Source organism: Triticum urartu, chromosome 2 (genome assembly GCF_003073215.2).
Source record: "Triticum urartu cultivar G1812 chromosome 2, Tu2.1, whole genome shotgun sequence".
In the NCBI taxonomy this organism is placed as follows: domain Eukaryota; kingdom Viridiplantae; phylum Streptophyta; class Magnoliopsida; order Poales; family Poaceae; genus Triticum; species Triticum urartu.
Genome location: NC_053023.1, coordinates 66,891,271 through 66,915,488, shown reverse-complemented (window position 1 = coordinate 66,915,488; position 24,218 = coordinate 66,891,271). Strand labels below are relative to the sequence as shown.

The 24,218-nt window shown below is 47.6% G+C and overlaps 2 protein-coding genes across 3 annotated transcripts; one reads left to right on the top strand and one right to left on the bottom strand.

The window, feature by feature from the left end:
• Nucleotides 1-3,043: 3,043 nt before the first annotated feature.
• LOC125535800 (momilactone A synthase-like) lies at nt 3,044-5,071 on the top strand. 2 transcript variants are annotated; one of them, XR_007294803.1, is made up of 3 exons: nt 3,044-3,268; nt 3,351-4,201; nt 4,605-5,071. XR_007294803.1 is itself a non-coding variant. In XM_048698872.1 (2 exons), the coding sequence occupies exons 1-2, from the start codon at nt 3,159-3,161 to the stop codon at nt 4,147-4,149; spliced, it is 909 nt and encodes a 302-aa protein (XP_048554829.1). In that variant the 5' UTR covers nt 3,044-3,158; the 3' UTR covers nt 4,150-4,320. The 2 variants fall into 2 exon arrangements, 1 of the variants encoding a protein (XP_048554829.1); XM_048698872.1 differs by lacking the exon at nt 4,605-5,071 and having other exon boundaries at nt 3,351-4,320.
• A 3-nt stretch (nt 5,072-5,074) lies between these two features.
• On the bottom strand, nt 5,075-9,219 carry LOC125535801 (cellulose synthase-like protein D3). Its single transcript, XM_048698873.1, has 4 exons — nt 7,409-9,219; nt 6,360-7,319; nt 5,911-6,241; nt 5,075-5,813 (listed from the first exon to the last, which is right to left on the bottom strand). Exons 1-4 carry the CDS (start codon nt 9,020-9,022, stop codon nt 5,356-5,358), a joined length of 3,363 nt encoding a protein of 1,120 aa, XP_048554830.1. The 5' UTR covers nt 9,023-9,219; the 3' UTR covers nt 5,075-5,355.
• Nucleotides 9,220-24,218: the final 14,999 nt, after the last annotated feature.

The window sequence follows — 24,218 nt, the reverse complement described above, 5'->3', positions numbered from 1 at the left end:
ACACACACACACCCAGTTGCGAGTCGATGGTTGACATGCAACTGGGGACTCTCGACAAACACACACACACACTCTTAGTTGCGAGTCAGTGGTCTACAAGTGGGGCCCTCGACAAAACACACACACTCCCTAGTTGTGTGTCGATGGCCGGCTTGCAATTGGGGACCCTCGACAAACAAAAACAAACACACCCTAGTTGCGAGTCGATGGCCGGCTTGCAATCGGGGCCCCCGAAAAAACACACACACCCCTAGTTGCGAGTCACTGGTCGACATGCAACTGGGGACCCTCAACAAAACACACACCCCTAATTAATTGCGAGTTGATGGTTGACATGCAACTGGGGACCCTCAACACACAAACTCACACCGTTAGTTGCGAGTGATGGTCGGCTTACAAGTGGGGCCCCCGAGAAAACATACACACCCCTAGTTGCGAGTCGATGGTCGGTATGCAATTGGGGATCACGATAAACACACACACACACACACACACACCCCTAGTTGCGAGTCGATTGTCTAGATGCAACTGGGGACCCTCGACAAACACACACACACTCCTAGTTGTGAGTCGATGATCGACATGCAACTGGGGACTCTCGACAAACACAGACACACCCTTAGTTGCGAGTCGATGGTCGACTTGCAACCGGGTCCCTGGAAAAACAAACATGCCCCTAGTTGCGAGTCGCTGGTCGGCTTACAAATGGGGAGCCTCAACAAATAAAAACACTCCCCCTAGTCACGAGTCGATGCTCGGCTTGCTACTGGGGACTCTCTCCACACACATACACACACACACGCGCACACACGCACGCACCTTAGTTGTGAGTCGATGATCGACATGCAACTGGGGACTCTCGACAAACACACACACTCCTAGTTGCGAGTCGATGGTCGGCTTGCAACTGGGAACCCTTGACAAACACACACACCCCTAGTTGTGACTTGATGGCCGGCTTGCAACTGGGTGCCCCGACAAACACACACATCCCTAGTTGCGAGTCGATGATCGGCATGCAACTGGGGATCAGACCCTCGACAAAACACGCGCAAACCTTAGTTACGAGTCGTTGGTTGACATGCAATTGAGGGCACCGACACTAGTTGCGAGTCGATGGTCAACATGCAACTAGGGGCACCGACAAACACACACACCTCCTAGTTGTGAGTCGATGGTCAGCTTACAACTGGGGGCCCTGAGAAAACACACACACCCCTAATTGCGAGTCGATGGTCGGTTTGGACTGGGGACCCCGACAAACAGACACAAACGAACTAGGGGGCGTACAAAAACAAACTAGGAGGTGTGTTCAGAGGTACTTAAGACCGCCTCCATTGTACACTTCTCATCCTGCTCGGAAGGAGTGGACATCTAAAACTCTTATAGACTAAAAAACTTATAAAATAAGTTGAATCTGGAGTAGACTATACTGAAAGTTCAGGTTGCTATGATATAACTGAAACAGAGTTCATTTCAAAAAAGGTTCAGCACCAGATGAGTTTATCCACCTAGTTACCATCTGTTTCACTTACCTTATCACATACATTTTCTCTAGTGCTCATAGATCAGAAAATACTCTTGTTAGATTTTGAAATCACATATCTTCAAACAAGAAAAGATTTTAACAAAAAGCAAAAGCTATACATTCGGGCCTGCTACTACTATACTTTCAATTTCTGGAGTTGTGCCATATGCCACAACTTTTAAGAAATCAAAAAGACCTCGCTTAGTCTGAGAAGTTTGAAGTATTCAGAAGAAGACTACACATGCTCCCTACAAACAGACACACATAAAAATTCTGACATTCCTGTCTGAAAAAAGAAGGATTGCAATGTATGCCACTGAAAATGTTTATCCACTCGCATTATGCCTCTTAAATTTCAGACAAAAATGGCAGGCAACTCTGTCTGCTGTCTATATGTAGTATGTGCTACAAACTCAAGATTATAAAATGGGGTGCTAGCTGCTACATTCAGATTACAAAACTGGGGTGTTCGCTGCTACATTCAGATTCACACACACAAAAAAACTGGAAGTCCCTAGATGTACAGACTCAAGTTACAAAACTGGGGGTGCTCGCTGCTACAATCAGATTCACACAGAAAAACAAATCTACAGCCATGGGCATGAACATAACCGGGTTGGATTGCTAGTTACTATTCATCAGCTGCATATATAGGCATATATTCAGGCATTCCACACTTAAAAACATTTCATTTTCTCTCTAAAAATATGTGTGATGCAAACGAATCTAATATATCACGTAAAAACAGCAAGCCACTCATCTATGCATATATTCAGGTTCTTGATGTTCATCCCTCAAAACAAACAAACATCCCTAAATGGCATGGGAAAACAGGAAAAAAAAGGCGAGGAAAAGAAAGAGGGGATGAACACTCACTCCGCTGGATTCCCCTGCCATCTCTGTCGCCACAAGCCCACCAGATCAGGTCGTCTCTCCCTTGGATTCGAGTCAGAAGGAATACAGTGGTGGCAGAACAAGGGATGAGGAGGGGAAAAGAGGCGAGGAGAGTGAGGACGGGACTCCAGATCAGGTTAGACTGTTCAGATTCTAAAGCAAGCCCAATAAACAAACAAAAATCGTAGGCCGGCCCAAACAAAAAACGGAGGCCGCTACGCTGTATCCCACTCGGCCCGACAGACGAGACAATGCGACGATGCGAGCGCATCACCTCGTGCGCGAATAATAAAGCAGAGACAGATCGGACGGTACAAACACTTAGATGTGACATCCTTAAATATCAGCTAGATGTGAATTAGTCATTCTGTTCAAGATAATACCACCATTTTAATGAGACGGCAATCAGCTAGCTGATCCGAGCCGGGTCATACGATATTGCATAAGGTCCAAAACAGCACTCCATGGAAGGATGGAAGAATCATCACAAACAGGTCTGACCTTACGCCTCCCTCCCACGGTCATACCTATGCTGTCCGCGTGCCCCACGCGAGAAGATAAACAAATGGCATCATCAAGTTCCCCGCCCAAGGAGCCAATGCCAGGAAAGCAACGTCTTTTTCTAGACAGCGCCGAGCTCTGCTACTGCTACATATCTCATCGATCACTAGTGCGCAAGCTCTTGGATTATCCATGGTCATAAGCATCTTCTAGCTCGGTCGCGCGGCACGAGAGGATGTTCCGAGCAGTGAAGCATGCCGTCGTCTTGGCGAAGAAGAGCCGAGCTGAGCCCGCGGCCTTGTCTGCCTTCGCCAGCCACTTCTCCGCGGCTTCCACCTCGCAGAGGTACTAGTCAACTGGTCATCTTAGCTTATGTTCGGATCATGGAAGGTCTCACTGGAGTTTGTGCGTTTGATTTGATTTGTAGGTTGGCCGGGAAGGTGGCCGTGATCACCGGCGGCGCCAGCGGCCTCGGCAAGGCGACTGCCGCGGAGTTCGTCCGGAACGGCGCCAAGGTCATCCTCGCCGACGTCCAGGACGACCTCGGCCACGCCGCCGCCGCCGAGTTCGGCCATGACTCCGCATGCTACACGCGCTGCGACGTGACGGACGAGGCGCAGGTCGCCGCGGCCGTGGACCTAGCCGTGGCGCGGCACGGCCGCCTCGACGTCATGTTCAACAACGCCGGCATCAGCGGCGCCCTCACGCCCGTGCCCCTCGGCTCCCTGGACCTCGCCGACTTCGACCGCGTCATGGCAGTCAATGCGCGGGCCGTGCTCGCGGGCGTCAAGCACGCCGCGCGCGTCATGGTCCCCAACCGCCGCGGGAGCATCATCTGCACGGCCAGCACGGCGGCGGTGCTGGGAGGCGTGGCGTTCCCGGCGTACAGCGTGTCGAAGGCGGCCGTGGTGGGGCTCGTGCGCGCCGTGGCCGGGGAGATGGCGCGCGCCGGGGTGCGCGTGAACGCCATCTCGCCTAACTACATCCCGACGCCGATGGTCATGGGGTACATGGCCGAGTCCTACCCCGGGGCGAGCGCCGAGGAGCGCAGGCGGATCGTGGAGCGGGACATGAACGAGATGGGCGGGCCGGCGCTCGCGGTGGAGGACGTGGCCCGTGCGGCGGTGTACCTGGCGTCCGACGAGGCCGGGTACGTGAACGGGCATAACCTCGTCGTTGACGGCGGGTTCACCGTCGGCAAGACGCCGAAAATGCCGGCGCCGTGACGTTGACAGGTCTTGATGCGATGAAGTGTTTTGCCTTGGACCAACCGGACATGTTCGTTCTTCAACATTGCAGTTGGACTTGCACAACCTGTTACGCTACATAGTACTCCCTCTGTTTTTCTAGTCTGCTTATAAAATTGTCTGAAGTTAAACTTCGTGAAATTTGATCAACTTTCTAGAAAAAATGTCAACGTTCACAATAAAAAATCAATATCATTAGATGTATCATGAAATCACTTTTCATACCATGAAACTTTACTTGTAATAGTTCCCTAAAATTCTAACGTTCACCACATATTATGGTCCAAGAGGGGATAAATTTTATACTGTTGGTCTTGCAGCCACTTGCTGGGCAATCTGGCTTGCTCGCAATAAGGCTACCTTTGAGAAAAAGCAAATTAAGTCTCCTTTTAAAATTGTGTTCTCTATATGCTCTTTTCTTTTGTATTGGACAGGACTGCAGAAGGGTGATGACGCTGACAAGCTTCGCTCAGGTGCCGAGATGATCAGGGCCAGCACAATGCAGCTGATGAGACTTTGCGGGACTACTGCCCAGTCGATTGGAGGAGCGTGAAGATCGTGATGGATGTACACTGTTTTGAGGGCGGACGAAGTGGAGTGTTCTGCTGGGAGGGCCATCTTCCTCATAGTAGCTTTCCTCTTTTGATTGATGATATATTTTGGTGTGTTGGCATGTATCTCTCTCTGGGTGTCGTGGAACATAGTACTCAGATAGATGTAGGTGTTATCAGGTTTTCGCCCCACAGCGTTCGGGTCGACGGCGACCGAATGACAGTGGGTTTCCTGGTAATACTTGAACCCGCCTTACCTCTTTCCCCCTCTCTCTGACTCTGTATTCGGAACTGGTTGTATTTCCGTTGTTTGCAATGGAAAGGGGTAACGCCCGATTCAAAAAAATATATTGCGGTCTATGGCTCTATCAGTTTTCTTCGACCAATTTCAGCTTTAGAAAGGTCATTCCTCTACAGAAACATTGGCCCACTCCTTTCAAGTTTCAAGTATACACATACACAAAACTTAAGTCTACGAGAGAACAAGTATATTTTGAAGAACACAACACAACGACTTTGCTAACTCATGTATCATGTATTGTATAACGCACCACCTGGATGGGTGCTGGCGTGCATCCATGCTCGAGGATCAACACATACACCAGGGAAGTGACATTTCCATCACCCTATTTTATCAAGGGAACTGGAATCCGCCGCTTCGTGCACCACCGGTGGAGTTCGCCTCTGGTGGACTGAGGGCCACCCACAGGAGGGAGATGGTGATGGATATGAGGCCTGACCAGACAAAGATGATGGTGGGTGTCTTGCCGCGGCGGCCCATGAGACCCTTGGCGAATGGGTTGAGATGAGCGAGCACCCAAAAACTGAAGAAACCGCCGCCGATGAACTTGCCCCACCGTGGGTTTTCGCTGTAGATGGTGCGGGCGAAGGCGAAGGCGATGGCGATGATGTTGAGCATGCCGATGGTGATGGGCGGGATGAGCAGCGATGACCACTTGACGACGTAGAGATCCGCGTAGATATCCTCGTTGTCGTCGGCCGCCGCCTTGGCGGTCAGTGTGAAGGAGATCTCAATCCCGGCCATCACCTTGAGCAACCCCTGCACCACCGCATATAGGTGCGCGCTTATGCCTGTCATCACATTAATTGTGCAAAGAGACATGTGGTGGTCAGGTTAGTATCGGGACCCTAGCTAGGTTGTCCGTATCAAGATTCATGATGCGCGTGCCTGAGATGAGCCAGAATTGCTCATTGCGCCACCAGTCCTCGAGTTCGATGCCTGACCACTTGACCTCGAGGATGCCGAGCGCGATGAGGGTGATCGTGATGGTGAGGAGGTAGAAGAGGAAGGCGACGTTGAGCGTCTGCACGATGAAGAACCCGGAGAAGAGGGAAAGCGCCGGGATGAAGCAGTAGGTGAGCAGGAAGATGGAGGTGAACGGGTAGATTCCGACGTTGAGGTACGCGACCCGCTGCAGGAACATGAGCTTCCGCGACGCCAGGAACGCGTTGTTCCGGGAGAAGAAGATCTCCACGGACCCGGTCGCCCAACGCAACACCTGATGGATGGTTCGATGGTCATTCACCGGTAACACATGTGTAAATGATCAACCCTTTTTGTTTCTATGATATATACGTCAACTTTCTTATTAATGATTCGAACAAAAAGGAGCGAACCTGGTGCAGTCGGTCGGTCATGTTGATGGGGGCTGTGCCGAGGAAGGCATCCCGTTTGCTGATCCAGTAGACGGAGCGCCAGCCGCGGTTGTGCATGCGGTAGCCGGTGACCACGTCCTCTGTGACGGAGCCGTAGATCCATCCCACGCGGTCTCCCCACTCGGTCTTGTCCTCGTACCAGCAGGAGATGACGGAGACGGCCTCGGCAACGGTAGGCGGGTCCAGCGGCGGGCGCGGCACGGTGAGCGTGCCCGGCGGCCTTCCATGCAGCACGGCGGGGTGGTCGGCGATTGGACGTGCCTGGAACTCGGCGATGGGGATGGACGCCAGCATCGCCGACGAGTTGCCGAACCGCCTGGGCACGAGCTGCGCGGTGAGCTCGGCGTCGAAGTCCTCCGCCTTGAGCTGCTGGGTGTCCGAGTCGGGGTCCTTGAAGTTGGTCACCTTCTTCTTCTTGAAGAGCCAGCCCGTGTACTCGGCGGTCCGCGGCGGGTCGAAGCCGTAGAGAGCGAAGCGGCGGAACATGCAGCCGGTGCCGACGTACATGGGGCCCTGGAGGCCGTCGAGCGCGCGCATGTTGCCGTCGAAGAAGACGGTGTTGTGGTTGGCGTAGCGGTCGGAGGGGTCGATGCCCTCGAACCTCTGCGGGAACTGGATGAAGCAGATGCGCTCGCCGCCGCGGTCCATCATGAAGCACATGGCCTCGCGGACGGCCTGATTGTTGTTGATGTAGTGGTCGCAGTCGAAGTTGAGGATGAAGGGCGCGTTGGACATGACGGCGGAGCATCGCACCAGGGCGTTCATGGCGCCTGCCTTCTTGTTGTGGTCGTAGCCCGGCCGCTTCTCCCGCGACATGTACACCAGCATCGGCAGCCGGGTGTCCACGTCGCTGTAGTCGATCAGCTGGTCCTCGTCGTGCATGCCGTACAGCGGGTCCGGCGACGGCGGCCTCAGCATCACCTGCCATGTCATGCATGTCGATGTTTGTTTGATGCATGCGTGAGAACAACTAGCTAGGCAAAGTTCCGGCGTGATGATTGAGTGAGTACCTGTAGGATGCCGGCGTGGTTGCCCTTGGCATGGTCAGGCGAGGAGACGGCCCATGTGCCCGGCCAATGCGTGCCGTCGGCCATCCAGGTGGCCTTTTTGACCTTGGGCTGCTCCGACGGGTCGGCGCCGGTCTCGCGGAGGTGCTTGAGCATCTTCATGTCCTCGCGGGCGTTGAAGGCGTCGGAGCGGCGGCGGATGGAGTCCGGGAGGCCGTTGATCCGCACCTTGAACTCATCGTATTCCCGCTTCACCTTGCGGCGGTCCTTGACGAAGTCGGAGCGCCGCTTGCCCTTGGTGGGGTCTCCCTTGAGGGCGAAGTAGCTGTCCGGGTTGCGGGGCTCGATGTCGTGCTTCTTGCAGAACGGCACCCATATGTTGGCGAAGCTGGCGGCCTCCGCCATGGCCTCGAAGGTGAGCAGCGCGCCGCCGTCGTCGGACACGTAGCATGCCAGCTTCTCCACGGGGTAGTCCACGGCGAGGATGGAGAGGATGGTGTTAGCGGTGGTGAGCACGGGCTCCTTCTCCGGGTCGGCGGTGGAGACGAAGACGTCGAGGCCCGGCAGGTCGGACCTGCCGTGCGGGTTGGACGGCGAGGGCGTCTCGAACTTCTCCTTGAGCACGGCGAGGTCGGTGCTGCGGTTGATGGGGTTCACCTTGGGGAGCATGTCGAGGAGCCAGGAGAAGGCGAACCAGAGCTCGCAGACGATGGACATGCCCCACAGCCAGAGCGCCTCCATGTTGGGGTTGCGGATACGCCACGTGAGGTAGAAGATGAGCACGAAGAACCGGATGACGATGAAGATCCGGTACGGGCTGATGATGGACGTCGGCATCGGTATCTTGCGCGTCAGCGGCTTGAACGGCTTCTGGTTCATGTCTTGCATGCCACCGTCGCCGCCTACGCCGTCCTCGTCTAGGTCATCCTCGTACATGCCGCCCTTGGGCATGAACGCGTTGCCATAGCCGTAGGTGCCGGAGCTCTCGAAGAGCCACCGGTTGTGGTCGAACTCCCCGTTCTGGTTCCGGGCGAGCAGGGACTTCCCCGACGACACGTCATGCGGGTCGTCGTCGGCGTAGTCGCCGATCTTGTAGTGCTCCTTGCACCCCGGGCAGAGACAGCCGTCCTTCTGCGCGTCCAGGTAGCAGTCACGGCAGATCTTGAACCTACACTCGCAGGGGTCGATCTCCTCGCCGCGCTCGTTGCGCATGACCTTGCCGTCGCAGGCCGGCATGGCGCAGCGGGTGGCCTTGGCCCCGGCCATCTGCGGGTGCTTCACGTCGGAGTCGATGACCCTGTCCATGAGGTGGGCGCGGGTCACGCTGTTGAACCCGCCGGTGAAGAGCGAGTTGGACACGTACTGCTCCTCGGCCTTCATCGCCACGGCTGTCGGCTCCGCGCCGTCCTTCATGGGCTGGTTGTCCGGGGTGGGCGGGATGTGCACCGTGTAGTTGGCGTAGTCCGGCCCCATCTCGCCCTCCATGTCTATGTCCTCGCGCGACAGGCTGAGATACCGCCCGCTGGGCGTCCGGCGCGCGAACTTCACCGGCTGCCCGGACGACGACTTGGGCGCGCCCGCCGACCCGCCGCCGGGGTTCCTGGGCGCCTTCGACATGTTCTCCTAGCTCCTCTCTTTTCTTTCACGCTGCTTTCTTTCTTGCACCCGTTGCGCGCATGGCTGGGATCCTTCAACTGGACGGCGCCACACCTGTGTGCTCGTCCATGGCGATGGTTTGCAAAAAATGTATGGGCGCGGTAAGGGGAGGGATATGGTGGGAAGAGGCGGCCTGTGCGCGCGCGTGAGGTGGTGGTTGCGAGGGAGACCCGGTCTCCTGCCTGGAAGAAGAGATGGCTATATTAGGGCACAAGGCGGAGGTGCCTGGTTTGGTGGGGAGCTTGTGTGGTGAAGGAGAAGAACCATGAAACAACGGTTTTGCTTGGTAGCCATGTAAATTTATCGGAAGTGGTTCGAAAAATATTTTATGGGAAGTGACATTTATGTAAGTCTTCTCAAAATTTATTTTGTATAAGGGCATGTACAATGGTTCTATCTTAACAGTGCCACGTAGGATAAATGATGAGGTAGAGGAGAGAGAAATCATAAGAGAAGGCTTGTCTTATCTTATTTGTCTCAATATGTTTTTAGGAACAACTAATTATTGAAGATAAGGCTAAGAGATGACTCATTATAGACATGTTTTTTTTATCATCTCTAATTTACATGCAAAACTTAAGATAAGACTATCTTATCAACCATTGTACATGCCCTAAGTCGATTTTCTGGCCACTAGATTAAGAGATCCAACGGGTCGTCCTTCGTCCTTCTTTCTTCCTTCTCAGGCTTTCTACCTCTTCTAAGGGCATGTACAATGGTTCTGTCTTAGCAATGTCATCTCTATTCCTAATGAAGCAGTTGATGAATAGTATCCACGGTTTATTTTCGTTGGTTTTTTTCGTCTTACATCCCATCATCATATCTCCCTGTGTTGGTTTTTTACCATCACAATAAAAACTTTCCTAATCTTTTTAGAATTTCCAAACTAGACATGTTACAAACGGGCAAGAAAAGATAGCACGTTATCAATCAATAAAATTCAATTTCATGACAATTAATTCTAAATCCTAACTTTCCTAATGCCATCTATGTCTTTTGTCTATACTCCTAATGTGTTCATTTTCCTGCCAAGCGACCACATCTTGCCCCACCCTTCGTCCATCTCGGAGTGAAGTATGAAACAAACCCTGTCTTTGTACGACCCGTCGGAATCGAACCCCCAACTCCTAATCCCTGAAATCCACACCCCCACCTCTCAAATCCCGGTCGTCACAGCCCTTAAGCCCGTTTTAAGAGTGGGATCGATGACGTGGCACCGCTGGCGGCAGGATTTGGTGATTAATGGGGCCGGGTTGCTGAAAATAATTGTTCTTTGCCTTATCCCAGTGTACCACTGGTCTGCTGCTGCTGCTCACAGCCACTCATTCCACTGAGAGGGAGGATTCTGACCAGGTAAAATCTGCCGTTCAGGGCCGTGGCCGGCGGCAAGACCAGAGCTGTATAGAGCCGTTCGTCTCCGACGCTCTTCTCCGCCTGGAGCTGCCACGGTAGCCACACCCGTCTCCGATGTGCTGGGGCCGTTGTCTCACGCGTGCTCCGCTCGCTCGCCTTAGGCGCGCTCTGCTCGCTCGCGTCAGGCGCGCTGCGCCACGCCCGGCCGTGGCTGGCGGTAAGACCGGAGCTGTATAGCGCCGTCCGTCTCCGACGCTCTTATCCGCCTGGAGCTGCCACGGTAGCCACACCCGTCTCCGACGCGCTGGGGCCGTTGTCTCAGGCTTGCTCCGCTCGCTCGCCTCAGGCGCGCTCTGCTCGCTCGCGTCAGGCGCGCTATGCTGCTACCTCTTGGGCTTGCGTTGGATTTCCCCGAAGAGGAAAGGATGATGCAGCAGAGTAGCGTAAGTATTTCCCTTAGTTTTTGAGAACCAAGGTATCAATCCAGGAGGAGGCCACACTCAAGTCCCTCGTACCTGCACAAAACGATAGCTACTCGCAACCAATGCGATTAGGGGTTGTCAATCCCTTCACGGTCACTTACGAGAGTGAGATCTGATAGATATAATATTTTTGGTATTTTTGGTATGGAGATGCAAAGTGAAAAGTAAAAGGCAAAGTAAAAAAGCAAAGCAAGATTAAAGTGATGGAGTTTGATATGATGAGAATAGACCCGGGGGCCATAGGTTTCACTAGTGGTTTCTCTCAAGAGCATAAGTATTCTACGGTGGGTGAACAAATTACTGTTGAGCAATTAACAGAATTGAGCATAGTTATGAGAATATCTAGGCATGATCATGTATATAGGCATCACGTCCGTGACAAGTAGACCGAAACGATTCTGCATCTACTACTATTACTCCACTCATCGATCGCTATCCAGCATGCATCTAGAGTATTAAGTTAAAAACAGAGTAACGCTTTAAGCAAGATGACATGATGTAGAGAGATAAATTCATGCAATATGAAATAAACCCCATCTTGTTATCCTCGATGGCAACGATGCAATACGTGCCTTGCTGCCCCTTCTGTCACTGGGAAAGGACACTGCAATATCGAACCCAAAGCTAAGCACTTCTCCCATGGCAAGAACTACCAATCTAGTTGGCCAAACCAAACGGATAATTCGAAGAGACTTGCAAAGATAACCAATCATACATAAAAGAATTCAGAAAAGATTCAAATACTATTCATAGATAGACTTGATCATAAACCACAATTCATCGGTCTCAACAAACACACCGCAAAAAGAAGAAGATTACATCGAATAGATCTCCACGAGAGAGGGGGGGACTTTGTATTGAGATCCAAAAAGAAAGAAGAAGCCATCTAGCTAATAACTATGGACCCGAAGGTCTGAGGTAAACTACTCACACTTCATCGGAGAGGCTATGATGATGTAGAAGCCCTCCGTGATGACGACCCTCTCCGGCGGAGCTCCGGAACAGGCCCCAAGATGGGATCTCGTGGATACAGAAAGTTGCAGCGGTGGAATTAGGTTTTTGGCTCCGTCCCTGTTCGTTTGGGGGTACGTAGGTATATATAGGAGGAAGAAATACATCGGTGGAGCTTCGGTGGGCCCACGAGGGTGGGGGGCGCGCCTGGGGGTGTAGGGCGCGCCCCCCTACCTCGTGCCCACCTTGAAGCTTCCTTGGCGTAGGGTCCAAGTCTCCTGGGTCATATTCGGGAAGAAAATCACGTTCCAGAAAGGTTTATTCCGTTTGGACTCCGTTTGATATTCCGTTTCTTCGAAACACTGAAATAGGCAAAAAACAGCAATTCTGGGCTGGGCCTCCGGTTAATAGGTTAGTCCCAAAAATAATATAAAAATGGAAAATAAAGCCCAATATAGTCCAAAACAGTAGATAATATAGCATGGAGCAATCAAAAATTATAGATATGTTGGAGACGTATCATGCGCCACGCCCGACCGTGGCCTTGGCTGCTGGCGGCAAGACGGTGGCCGTCGCAGCTAGTGCTGCCCACCTCTGGCGCACCCAACGGCAGGCCAAGGTTCTGGCTGACCCGCTCCCTAGGATATGGTGGATGGTGGAGCTGCAGCGCGTGCAGCCGGTGGCCGAGATTCCGCCGGAGGTCGCGCAGTCGCACTAGAAGATGCGAACACAATGCAAACTAAAAATGCAAAGGTAAGTGATGATTCATTGCTTGATCTACCTCTGTACTAGTAGCTATCTACTGAACTTTGAAGTATGCGAGTTATGCACTCTGCTTTTCAATCGCACACACTAGGGAAATCACAAATTGGTGAAAGCGCTTTTTAGTAAGAAAATCACAAGATATTCAGAGTCCTAGTTTTAGTGAAACCTGAAAATCACCTGAAGAGATCAAAACGTTTTGCAAACATCACACAATATTCACTCGAGTAATAGCAAAATATTGTTCTGTTCCTTTGATATACAGTATCTCTTACATTAGAGTTGGCAAAAAAGAGAACTTGTCAAAGGAGAAGTTTGATATATTAAAATTTAAAATAAACTTAGGTGGTACTCTATTAGTAGTGAACTTTGATTCTAAGTAAGATTGTGTTGATGTCTCTTTACTAAATCAACTCACGATGCTGATGTATAATTGCTCTCCCTCTTTATTTGTCAGCAACTAGAGCTCAAAAAGCTGCTATTGTGCTTCATTTGATAGCAAGTGGAGCTATAAAATTCTGCTACTTTGCTTTATTTAACAGCAAGTTGAGCTAAAGAATTCTGTTATTGTGCTTCAGTTGACAGCAAGTGGAGCTAAAAAAATTCTGCTATTGTGCTTCATTTAACAGCAAGTAGAGCTAAAAAATTCTGCTATTATGCTTCATTTAACAGCAAGTAGAGCTCAAAAATTCTTCTGTTATGCTTTATGTAACAGCAAGAACATTTGCACTTTTTTTATAGCAAGAAAAGTTCTAAAATTCTATTATGCTATTGTGCTTCATTTAACAGCAAGTAGAGCTAAAAAATTCTGCTATTATGCTTCATTTAACAGCAAGTAGAGCTCAATAATTCTTCTATTATGCTTTATGTAACAGCAAGAACATTTGCACTTTTTTATAGCAAGAACAGTTCTAAAATTCAGCTATTAAACATAAACCACAAATAAGAGCAGAGGGAATGGATATTATGATAGTAGCAGAAACACATATCCACTACAAAACCACAAGTCCACACATAACTAGTGATTCGAACTATTAATAGTAACTAGTACACACTGACAGTAGCATCCAAAAGGCAACTCCACGAGTAGTAGGTCATGCAGAGAGTGCTCTCATGTAGACGACTCCATCCACCATAAGCTTTAGTAATTCCCACTAGCTGTAAACAAGGCCGTAAACCCAGTTTCTTAGCCTCTCCCTCTCCCAGTTCCTCCCACACTTCCTCTGCCATTGCCTCTCCCTCTAACTGCAGTTGTGCTACCTCTAGGGACATCATTGTTAGTTGTTGATGAACTTCTAGGAAGTCTAAACCTGGATGTTATAGCTTGAGAGCTTGTTGCAGCTTGAGAGGGTGCAACTTGAGATCTTGTTGCAGATTGAGACCTTGCTGCAGCTTGAGATCTTGTTGGGCCTGAAGCTCTAGCTGCTACAGCCTTGCTTGTAGATGCATCTATCTGTGCTTGCTGCAAGGAAAGCAGATCACTCAAACAACAATTGCACTTTTTTTGTAAAAGACCAACACAACATGAAAATAAAATTACCTCCATTTCCCTCACTTTTCTCCCTCTCTTCCCAAGATATGACTTTGTTTTTTTGGTGTTATCTCCATTCTTTTTACAGGAAGTTTTGTTGTGCCCCTGACCACCACAACTTCAACATGTGATCTGTATGCCATGCTTGCTCAGTTTCTTCCCGTTGGGTGCCTCCCCCTCTTCTCTCTTCCTATCATTGTTCTTTTTCCTGGCTCCTGGCATGACAATGTAGCCAGGTGCTACTGGCCTAGGGTTTTGAGACACAGGCCAACTTTCTTCTCCTTCAACTGGTTGCAGGCAATGCTCATAATTTTTTTTGAAAGTATTAATGTAGTAGCACTTGTCAATGAAATCCTCTACTTTTCTTCCACTCTTATAGATAGCACAAATTGCATGACAACAAGGAAGGCCTGCAAGCTGAAAGTAACCACATGAGCAAGTCCATTTCTCAAGGTTAACAGTGTACCTCCTGCCTCTGCTATTCAAATGATTCACCTCAAAACCATCCTTTCCATTCCAGAGCACCTCCAAGAACTGAGTTCTCTTGATATTGGCCTTAATCTTCTTGAAGATGTTTGGGCAAATTGTGCCATTCCACTTCTCACTCTTGGTTTTCTGCTCTTGAACTCTAACCATCATTTTTTCCTAATCTTTTCTTGCTGTGAAATAATGGGGTAGAACCTAGCTTCTATGATGGCATTGTTAAATGATTCACAAAGGTTGTTGTCAATTGACTCACAATTTGCTCCTATTGGAAAGAAAGCCCTAGCCCAATGCTTTGGGTCTGTCTTCATGATATCTTTTGCACCTTCTGGAGTTAGTTGAGCAAGCTTGGCCTTGTTGTAGTTGAGGTCTTCTCTGTTCGCAGACTTAGAAATTTCCCAAAACCTTTTCTGCAATTGATGATCTTTATGCTTCTTTCTCCAGTTAGCATAGATGTGCCTAGCACACATCCTATGCTCCGCCTTAGGAAGATAGTCTCTCATGCTGTTAATTAAGCCCTGTAGTAGACATAAGTATTTATTAGTAAAATAAAGTAGTAGGGCTAGGACTAGTACAATGAGACAAGACTAGGACCAGTACAGTGACACAAGGACTAGGACTACTACAGTGAGTGACACAATACATATCGAAAAAGGTCTAGTCGTGTCGACAGAGCGTCAAGTAGTCATGTGGCTAGGTACATGTCGACGAAGAGAAAAGTAGACATGTACCTAGCCACATGACTACTTGACGCTCCGTCGACAACGCTCCATCGACACGACTAAACCTTTTCGACATGTACCTAGCCATGACTACTTGACGCTCTGTCGACAACGCTCCATCGACACGACTAAACCTTTTCGACATGTACCTAGCCATGACTACTTGACGCTCCGTCGACATGACTAAACCTTTTCAACAATTGAATAGGGCAATAAATAAATTTAACCTTTTGCTTATCAGAAATAAAGACCCATCCAGCTCCTTGATCGTTAATGTCCAAGTCTTTGATTAAAATACCAATGAACCAGGCCCAACTCTCATTTGTCTCCTTCTCCACAACAGCCCAACCTACTGGATACATTTGGTTGTTTGCATCCCTAGCTATTGCAGCCAGTAGCTCACCTTGGCAGGCTCCCTTGAAGAAACAACCATCTAGCCCAATCACTTTCCTACACCCAGATTTAAACCCTTGCTTCATAGCATTGAAACATACATAGAATTGTTGAAAAATATTTTCTTCCTTCTCTTTTGGATCCAAGAAAACAGCCACAGTACTCCCAGGGTTGCTCCTAAGAAGTTCCAACTAATAATCAAACACCTTATTGTACTCACTTTTCATACCACTCATCAGCTGGTCAAGTACAAGTTTTTTTGCTGCCTTGCACTTTGAAATGGACACATTAGCAAACATGTCTTTCATCACTGTGGCTTTCATACTATCAATCTTCCACAAAGGATTTGCCAGGATGAAGTGCTCATACCTTTTGGCAATGACCTTAGCAGTAATCAGTTTGTTGTCTCTGTTTTGTGCACATTGGTGTTCATCTTCAAATGTGATGATTTGAAACCTAGAACACCTGCTGGTCTTAGCTGCATACAACATCCAGGGACACCCAGGCCAATCACATTTTGCAAGCCCATTCATAGCTCTAGTCAATTGTTTCGTGCTTTTAAAAACCATTCCAAGACTAAAATGAGGAATATCAGAGTCTGGGTTAAACCTCACAAACCGGCTCTTCCTCCTAACCATGTTCCTCATCCTCATCATAGGAGTAGTCTTCATCCGATGACTCAAACTCCATGTCCTCCACAACTTCCTCCACATTTGCTACCAGATCAATGGGCACGGCCCCTGTTGCATCTTCATCAGCCCACATCTTGGAATCTCCCATCTTTTTCCTAAATGTTCTTGCATGTTTTCTCATCTCAACAACCTCTGATTCTTCCCTACTATCATCAGTATGTGGCACATACTCATAGTCCTATGAGTCCTCTGAATCTGAACCATTTCTGCCACTTTAGCAACTAAACCAGATATGTCTTGGGCTGCTTGACATGGTTGACTTACATTAAGAACTTGAGAACTCTTAGTAGGATAATCAACTCTCACATTTTGCTTCAATGGACTGTTTATCACCTGAGAAATCACACCACCTACATCAGGAACAAATATATGCTCAATAATTTCTCCTGCAATACCAGTCTGTTCAGTGGCATTGACATTATCATTGACTTCAGCACTACAATCTTCAGCTGTGATAACTGCATCAGGTTCTTCTTCACTGCCAATGTTCATGAGTTCATCAAGCTCATCCTCAAAATCTCACCCACTGTCTATTTCTCCTTGTTCTTCTTCTTCACCATTGTACTCCACATATATTTCACCAACTCCCCCCTATGTAATGTAGTCAGACATCTTCATGCAGCCACCATCATCATGTAAAAAAGCAATTGCTACGTCTTGAGCTTGCGTTGTTTTCCCCGAAGAGGAAGGGATGATGCAGCAGAGTAGCGTAAGTATTTCCCTATGTTTTTGAGAACCAAGGTATCAATCCAGTAGGAGCCCACGCTCAAGTCCCTCGTACCTGCACAAAGCGATAGCTACTCGCAGCCAACGCGATTAGGGGTTGTCAAGCCCTTCACGGTCACTTACGAGAGTGAGATCTGATAGATATAATATTTTTGGTATAAAGATGCAAAGTAAAAAGTAAAGGCAAAGTAAAAAGCAAAGCAAGATTAAAGTAATGGAGATTGATATGATGAGAATAGACCCGGGGGCCATATGTTTCACTAGTGGCTTCTCTCAAGAGAATACGTATTCTACGGTGGGTGAACAAATTACTGTTGAGCAATTGACAGAATTGAGCATAGTTATGAGAATATCTAGGCATGATCATGTATATAGGCATCACGTCCGTGACAAGTAGATCAAAACGATTCTGCATCTACTACTATTACTCCACTCATCGACCGCTATCCAACATGCATCTAGAGTATTAAGTTAAAAACAGAGTAACGCCTTAAGCAAGATGACATGATGTAGAGAGGTAAATTCATGCAATATGAAATAAACCCCATCTTGTTATCCTCGATGGCAACGATACAATACGTGCCTTGCTGCCCCTTCTATCACTGGGTAAGGACACCACAAGATCGAACCCAAAGCTAAGCACTTCTCCCATGGAAAGAACTACCAATCTAGTTGGCCAAACCAAAAGGATAATTTGAAGAGACTTGCAAAGATAACCAATCATACATAAAAGAATTCAGAGAAGATTCAAATATTATTCATAGATAGACTTGATCATAAACCCACAATTCATCGATCTCAACAAACACACCGCAAAAAGAAGATTACATCGAATAGATCTCCACAAGAGAGGGGGAGAACTTTGTATTGAGATTCAAAGAGAGAGAAGAAGCCATCTAACTACTAACTATGGACCCGAAGGTCTGAGGTAAACTACTCACACTTCATCGGAGAGGCTATGATGATGTAGAAGCCCTCCTGATGACGGCCCTCTTCCGGCGGAGCTCCGGAACAGTCCCCAAGATGGGATCTCGTGGATACAGAAAGTTGCGGCGGTGGAATTAGGTTTTTGGCTCCTATTCTGATCGTTTGGGGGTACGTGTGTATATATAGGAGGAAGAAGTACGCCGGAGGAGCAACGAGGGGCCCACGAGGCAGGGGGTGCGCCCTAGGGGGGGCGCGCCCCCACCCTCGTGACCGCCTCTTTTGTTCCTTGGAGCAGGGTCCAAGTCTCCTGGATCACGTTCGGTGAGAAAATCACGTTCCCGAAGATTTTATTCCGTTTGGACTCCGTTTGATATTCCGTTTCTTCGAAACATTGAAATAGGCAAAAAACAACAATTATAGGCTGGGCCTTCGGTTAATAGGTTAGTCCCAAAAATAATATAAAAGTGGAAAATAAAGCCCAATATAGTCCAAAATAGTAGATAATATAGCATGGAGCAATCAAAAATTATAGATACGTTGGAGACGTATCAGGCATCCCCGAGCTTAATTCCTGCTCGTCCTCGAGTAGGTAAATGACAAAAAGAGAATTTTTGATGCGGAGTGCTACTTGGCATAATTTCAATGCAAATCTTCTTAATTGTGGTATGAATATTCAGATTAGAAAGATTCAAGACAAAAGTTTATATTGACATAAAAAATAATAATACTTCAAGCATACTAATAAAGCAATTATGTCTTCTCAAAATAACATGGCCAAAGAAAGTTATCCCTACAAAATCATATAGTCTGGCTATGCTCCATCTTCACCACACAAAGTATTTAAATCATGCACAACCTCGATGACAAGCCAAGCAATTGTTTCATACTCTAACTTTTTCAATCTTCACGCAACACATGAGCGTGAGCCATGGATATAGCACTATAGGTGGAATAGAATGGTGGTTGTGGAGAAGACAAAAAAGGAGAAGATGGTCTCACATCAACTAGGCATATCAACGAGCTATGGAGATGCCCATCAATAGATATCAATGTGAGTGAGTAGGGATTGCCATGCAACGGATGCACCAGAGCTATAAGTATATGAAAGCTCAAAAAGAAACTAAGTGGGTGTGCATCCAACTTGCTTGCTCATGAAGACCTAGGGCAATTTTTGAGGAAGCCCATCATTGGAATATACAAGCCAAGTTCTATAATGAAAAATTCCCACTAGTATATGAAAGTGATAACATGAGAGACTCTCTACTATGAAGATCATGGTGCTACTTTGAAGCACAAGTGTGGTAAAAGGATAGTAACATTGTCCCTTCTCTCTTTTTCTCTCATTTTTTTATTTGGGCCTTTTCTCTCTTTTTGGCCTCTTTTTATTTGGGCTTCTTTGGCCTATTTTTTAATTTATTTTTCGTCCGGAGTCTCATCCCGACTTATGGGGGAATCATAGTCTCCATCATTCTTTCCTCACTGGGACAATGCTCTAATAATGATGATCATCACACTTTTATTTTTCTTATAACTCAACAATTACAACCTGATACTTAGAACAAAATATGACTCTATGTGAATGCATCCGACGGTGTACCGGGATATGCAATATGACAATGATGGAGTGTGTCATGATAAACGGAACGGTGGAAAGTTGCATGGCAATATATCTCGGAATGGCTATGGAAATGCCATAATAGGTAGGTATGGTGGCTGTTTTGAGGAAGGTATATGGTAGGTGTATGATACCGGCGAAAGGTGCGCGGTATTACAGAGGCTAGCAAAGGTGGAAGGCTGAGAGTGCGTATAATCCATGGACTCAACATTAGTCATAAAGAACTCATATACTTATTACAAAAATCTAGAAGTTATCAAAGCAAAGTATTACGTGCATGCTCCTAGGGGGATAGATTGGTAGGAAAAGACCATCGCTCGTCCCCGACCGCCACTCATAAGGAAGACAATCAATAAATAAATCATGCTCCGACTTCATCACATAACGGTTCACCATACGTGCATGCTACGGGAATCAGAAACTTTAACACAAGTATTCTTTAAATTCGCAACTACTCAACTAGCATGATGATAACCCACAAGTATAGGGGATCGCAACAGCTTTCGAGGGTAGAGTATTCAACCCAAATTTATTGATTCGACACAAGGGGAGCCAAAGAATATTCTCAAGTATTAGCAGCTGAGTTGTCAATTCAACCACACCTGGAAACTTAGTATCTGCAGCAAAGTGTTTAGTAGCAAAGTAATATGATAGTGGTCGTAGCGGCAACAAAAGTAAAGACAGCAAAAAGTAATATTTTTGGTATTTTGTAGTGATTGTAACAGTAGCAACGGAAAAGTAAATAAGCGTAAACCAGTATATGGAAAACTCGTAGGCACCGGATCAGTGATGGATAATTATGCCGGATGCGGTTCATCATGTAACAGTCATAACATAGGGTGCCACAGAACTAGCTCCAATTCGTCAATGTAATGTAGGCATGTATTCCGTATATAGTCATACGTGCTTATGGAAAAGAACTTGCATGCCATCTTTTGCCCTACTCTCCCGTGGCAGCGGGTCCTATTGGAAACTAAGGGATATTAAGGCCTCCTTTTAATAGAGAACCGGACAAAGCATTAGTGTAAGTGCATCTAGTGCCACCCCTAGTTGGTTTTGGAGTATTGACGACAAACCTAGTTGAGGGACTAATGTGTTTGTGAGAATTGCAGGATAACACAGGTAGAAGTCCCTCATTGATTCGGTTTTCCTACCAGAGATGACCCCTAAAAATGTATGAAGACATTGATGTCAAAGGTGGTATATGAAGATATTCACATTGAAGACTATGACAAGAGAAGACGTGACATGAAGCATATGGAGCTCGAAGACTTAGATCTTTCGTAGTTCTGTTTCTTCTTTATTGAGTCATAGGAACCACCGTACTGTTAAGTGGGGTCCAAGAGAACCAGTCAGAATGACTGAAGTGATGCCTAACCAAAACCTATGTCTTCGAGTGAAGACTATGAGAGCGAATCTTGTCCAGAGTCGGACAAGTCAGCTTTGCTTGTAGCCCAAGTAAAGTTGCCGTGTGAGTTTGAAATCTGACCGTTGGAACACGTGTCAGTTCCTTAGTGACCCAGGATTATTTCGGAAAAATCAGGTCGGGTTGCCTAGTGGCTATAAATAGCCCACCCCCTACAACCATAAACGGTTGGCTGCTCAGAGTTAGTGTATGGCTTTTGTCGTTTGAGAGCAACCCACCTTGAAGCCTTTGAGAGAGAATTCCTTGCGAGGATAAAGCCCTAACCACCCAGAGCCAAAGAGAATTAGGCATCACTTAAGTCTTCTTGTCTGTGTGATCTGAAGACTTATTACACTTGAGGACTGTGAATCCTCCAGCCGGTTAGGCGTCGCGTTCTGAGCATCCAAGAGACATTGTGGATCGCCGGTGAACGAAGTCTGTGAAGGTTTGAGAGTCTACCTTGAAGACTTACCAGAGTGATTGGGCGAGGTCTGTGTGACCTTAGCTCAAGGGGAATACGGTGAGGACTGGGTGTCCTGAGCTGCGTGTTCAGGACTGGGTGTCCTCAGGTTTAAATACCTAGCCGCCCTCACCAGACGTACAGTTGTCACAGCAACTGGAACTGGTCCAACAAATCATTGTCTTCAACGAGTCACTGGTTTCATCCTTCCCTTCCCTCTACTTACTGTTCCTCCTTGTGAAGTCATTGTATGATTGCACTATCTTTTGTCTTCACTGAGTGACTGCGTGTTCCGTTTGGCTTCATAATATCTTCCTACCCGATCCTTACTACATTGCTGCTATTAGTCATTGTGCTCTCACTCCATTGAATACTTGACTATGGCTTGCCTAGTGTAGTCTACCTTCCGCTGCATGGTAATAGGTTTATTTCTATCGTTTGTCTTCGAAACTTCCACGTTTTGAAGACTTTCATAAAAATCGCCTATTCACCCCCCTCTAGTCGATATAACGCACTTTCAATTGGTATCAGAGCGAGGTACTCCCTTGTTCTGTGTGATTCAGTTTAACCACCTGGAGTTTTAGCTATGTCGACTACAGGGATAATTAAAGTCTCTGCTGCGTGCCCCGTCTTCGATGGAACTGAATATCCCTACTGGAAGAATAAGATGCGCATGCATCTTGAAGCCATTAACGTCGACCTATGGTATGTCATCAAGAACGGCGTTCCCAAGGCTGGAGAAGGTGTCACTGCTGCTGATGTCAAGAAGTTCGTTCAATTGGACTCTACTGCCAAGAATATCATTTGTGGTCATCTGACCAAAGGACAGTATGGCCATGTAAGTGCTTTGGAAACATCAAAACTAGTCTGGGACTGGCTCTCCAAGGTCAACAAAGGCATCTCAACCTAGAGAGATCAGAGAATCAGTGTCCTTCACAACCTCTTCAACCGCTTCAAGCGAAATGACAATGAGAATGTCCAGCTCACGTTTGATCGACTCACTGACATCACAAATGAGCTTCAAGCCCTCGGCGCTACTGATATCACCAAGAATGAAGTCGTCAAGACACTACTGAGATCACTTGACAGCTCGTTTGACACCCTAGCCCTGATGATTCAAGAACGTCCTGATTTCAAGACACTCGATCCGTCTGACATACTTGAGAGGCTCAACACACATGAGTTTCAGCTTTCTGAGAAAAGAGATATCTACGGTCCAAACTATGGGCGAACTCATGCCTTGAAGGCAAAAGCTGTCTCCTCATCTGAAGAAGAATCTGACAGCAGTTCTGATGACCCTGAAGACATTGGAAAGGAACTTGCTATGCTTGTGAAGAAGTTCCAAAAATTCACCAAGAAGAAAGGCTTCAGGAAGTCTTCACGATCAAGCTCAAGGAATGATGAAGCTTCTGCTCATGATTACAAGAAGAAAACATGCCACAAGTGCAAGAAAACTGGCCACTTCATCTCTGAGTGTCCGCAGTGGGACAATGAGAACAAAAAGAAGAAGAAGAGCAAGGAATATGACTCTGACGACAAGAAGAAGAAGAAATACTCAAAGCCTTCTTCCAAGTCTTCCTCAAAGTCTTCATCACACAAGAAGAGTTCATCTGGCAAGGCACGCGCGTTTGTTGGCAAGGAAATGGATTCAGAGGAGGAGTTCGCTTCTGAGGAGGCGGAGGTGGAGTCTGAGGAGGAGTCCGATTCTGGCGTTGCAAGTCTGGCTACAGCATACGTTGCCAAGTCCATCTTCAACACTGAAGACAATGACTTCATCACCGACACCAATGCAAATGACAAGGACTACTCCGCTCCTACCTACTGCTTCATGGCACGGGTGCCAAGGTAAACACACGCACTACTCACTATCAAACATCTAGTGAAGATGACTCTGATTGTGATTCAAGACCCAGCTACAAAACACTTGCTAAAATTGCAACTGAACAACAGAAAGCTATGGAACATATTCAAAAACTGTTAGACAAAAGCGATGATCTGTTAGGTCCTGAAATGACTCGATCTGAGTCCTTAATTGAAGACATAAAAAATCTTCACGTTAAGTATGAGGAACTTGAAAGTCATCATGAAACGCTCTCAACAACTCATGAAAAGCTTTCCTATGATTATCTTCAAAGGAAGCAAGATCTTGAGAAATTGAGAGCGGCTCATGAAGATCTTCAAAAGGAAAACGATTCACTTCGCGCCGAACAGATCAGTTCTGCTCAGGAAGGATTTGAACCACCATGTCTTAAATGCATTGAGCGCGATAATGCTACTTCTGTTGCTGAATGTTCTACTGCTGCTACTGTTGCAATATCTTCAACTATTGATGTGGTAACTAACCCCTCTGCTGAGGATACCACTGCTATTGCTGATGAGAATGCTAGGTTGAAGACATTGCTTGAAACAGGGATGTACAAAAGTCTTAAAGGGCATCCGACACTATGTGATGTCCTCAAAAGGCAGATTCTGAACCGAAACCCGAGGAAAGAGGGTGTTGGGTTCGTAAGGAAAATGAATGCTGATGACTCTTACTAGAAACCTGAGCAGTACCCCAAAACCACATGGGTTGCTGCAAAGGAACCTTCAGCAGATCCATCCAATCTATTTGGCTTCACTTGTGCTAACCCCATTGTCATTGATGAATCCTTTGAT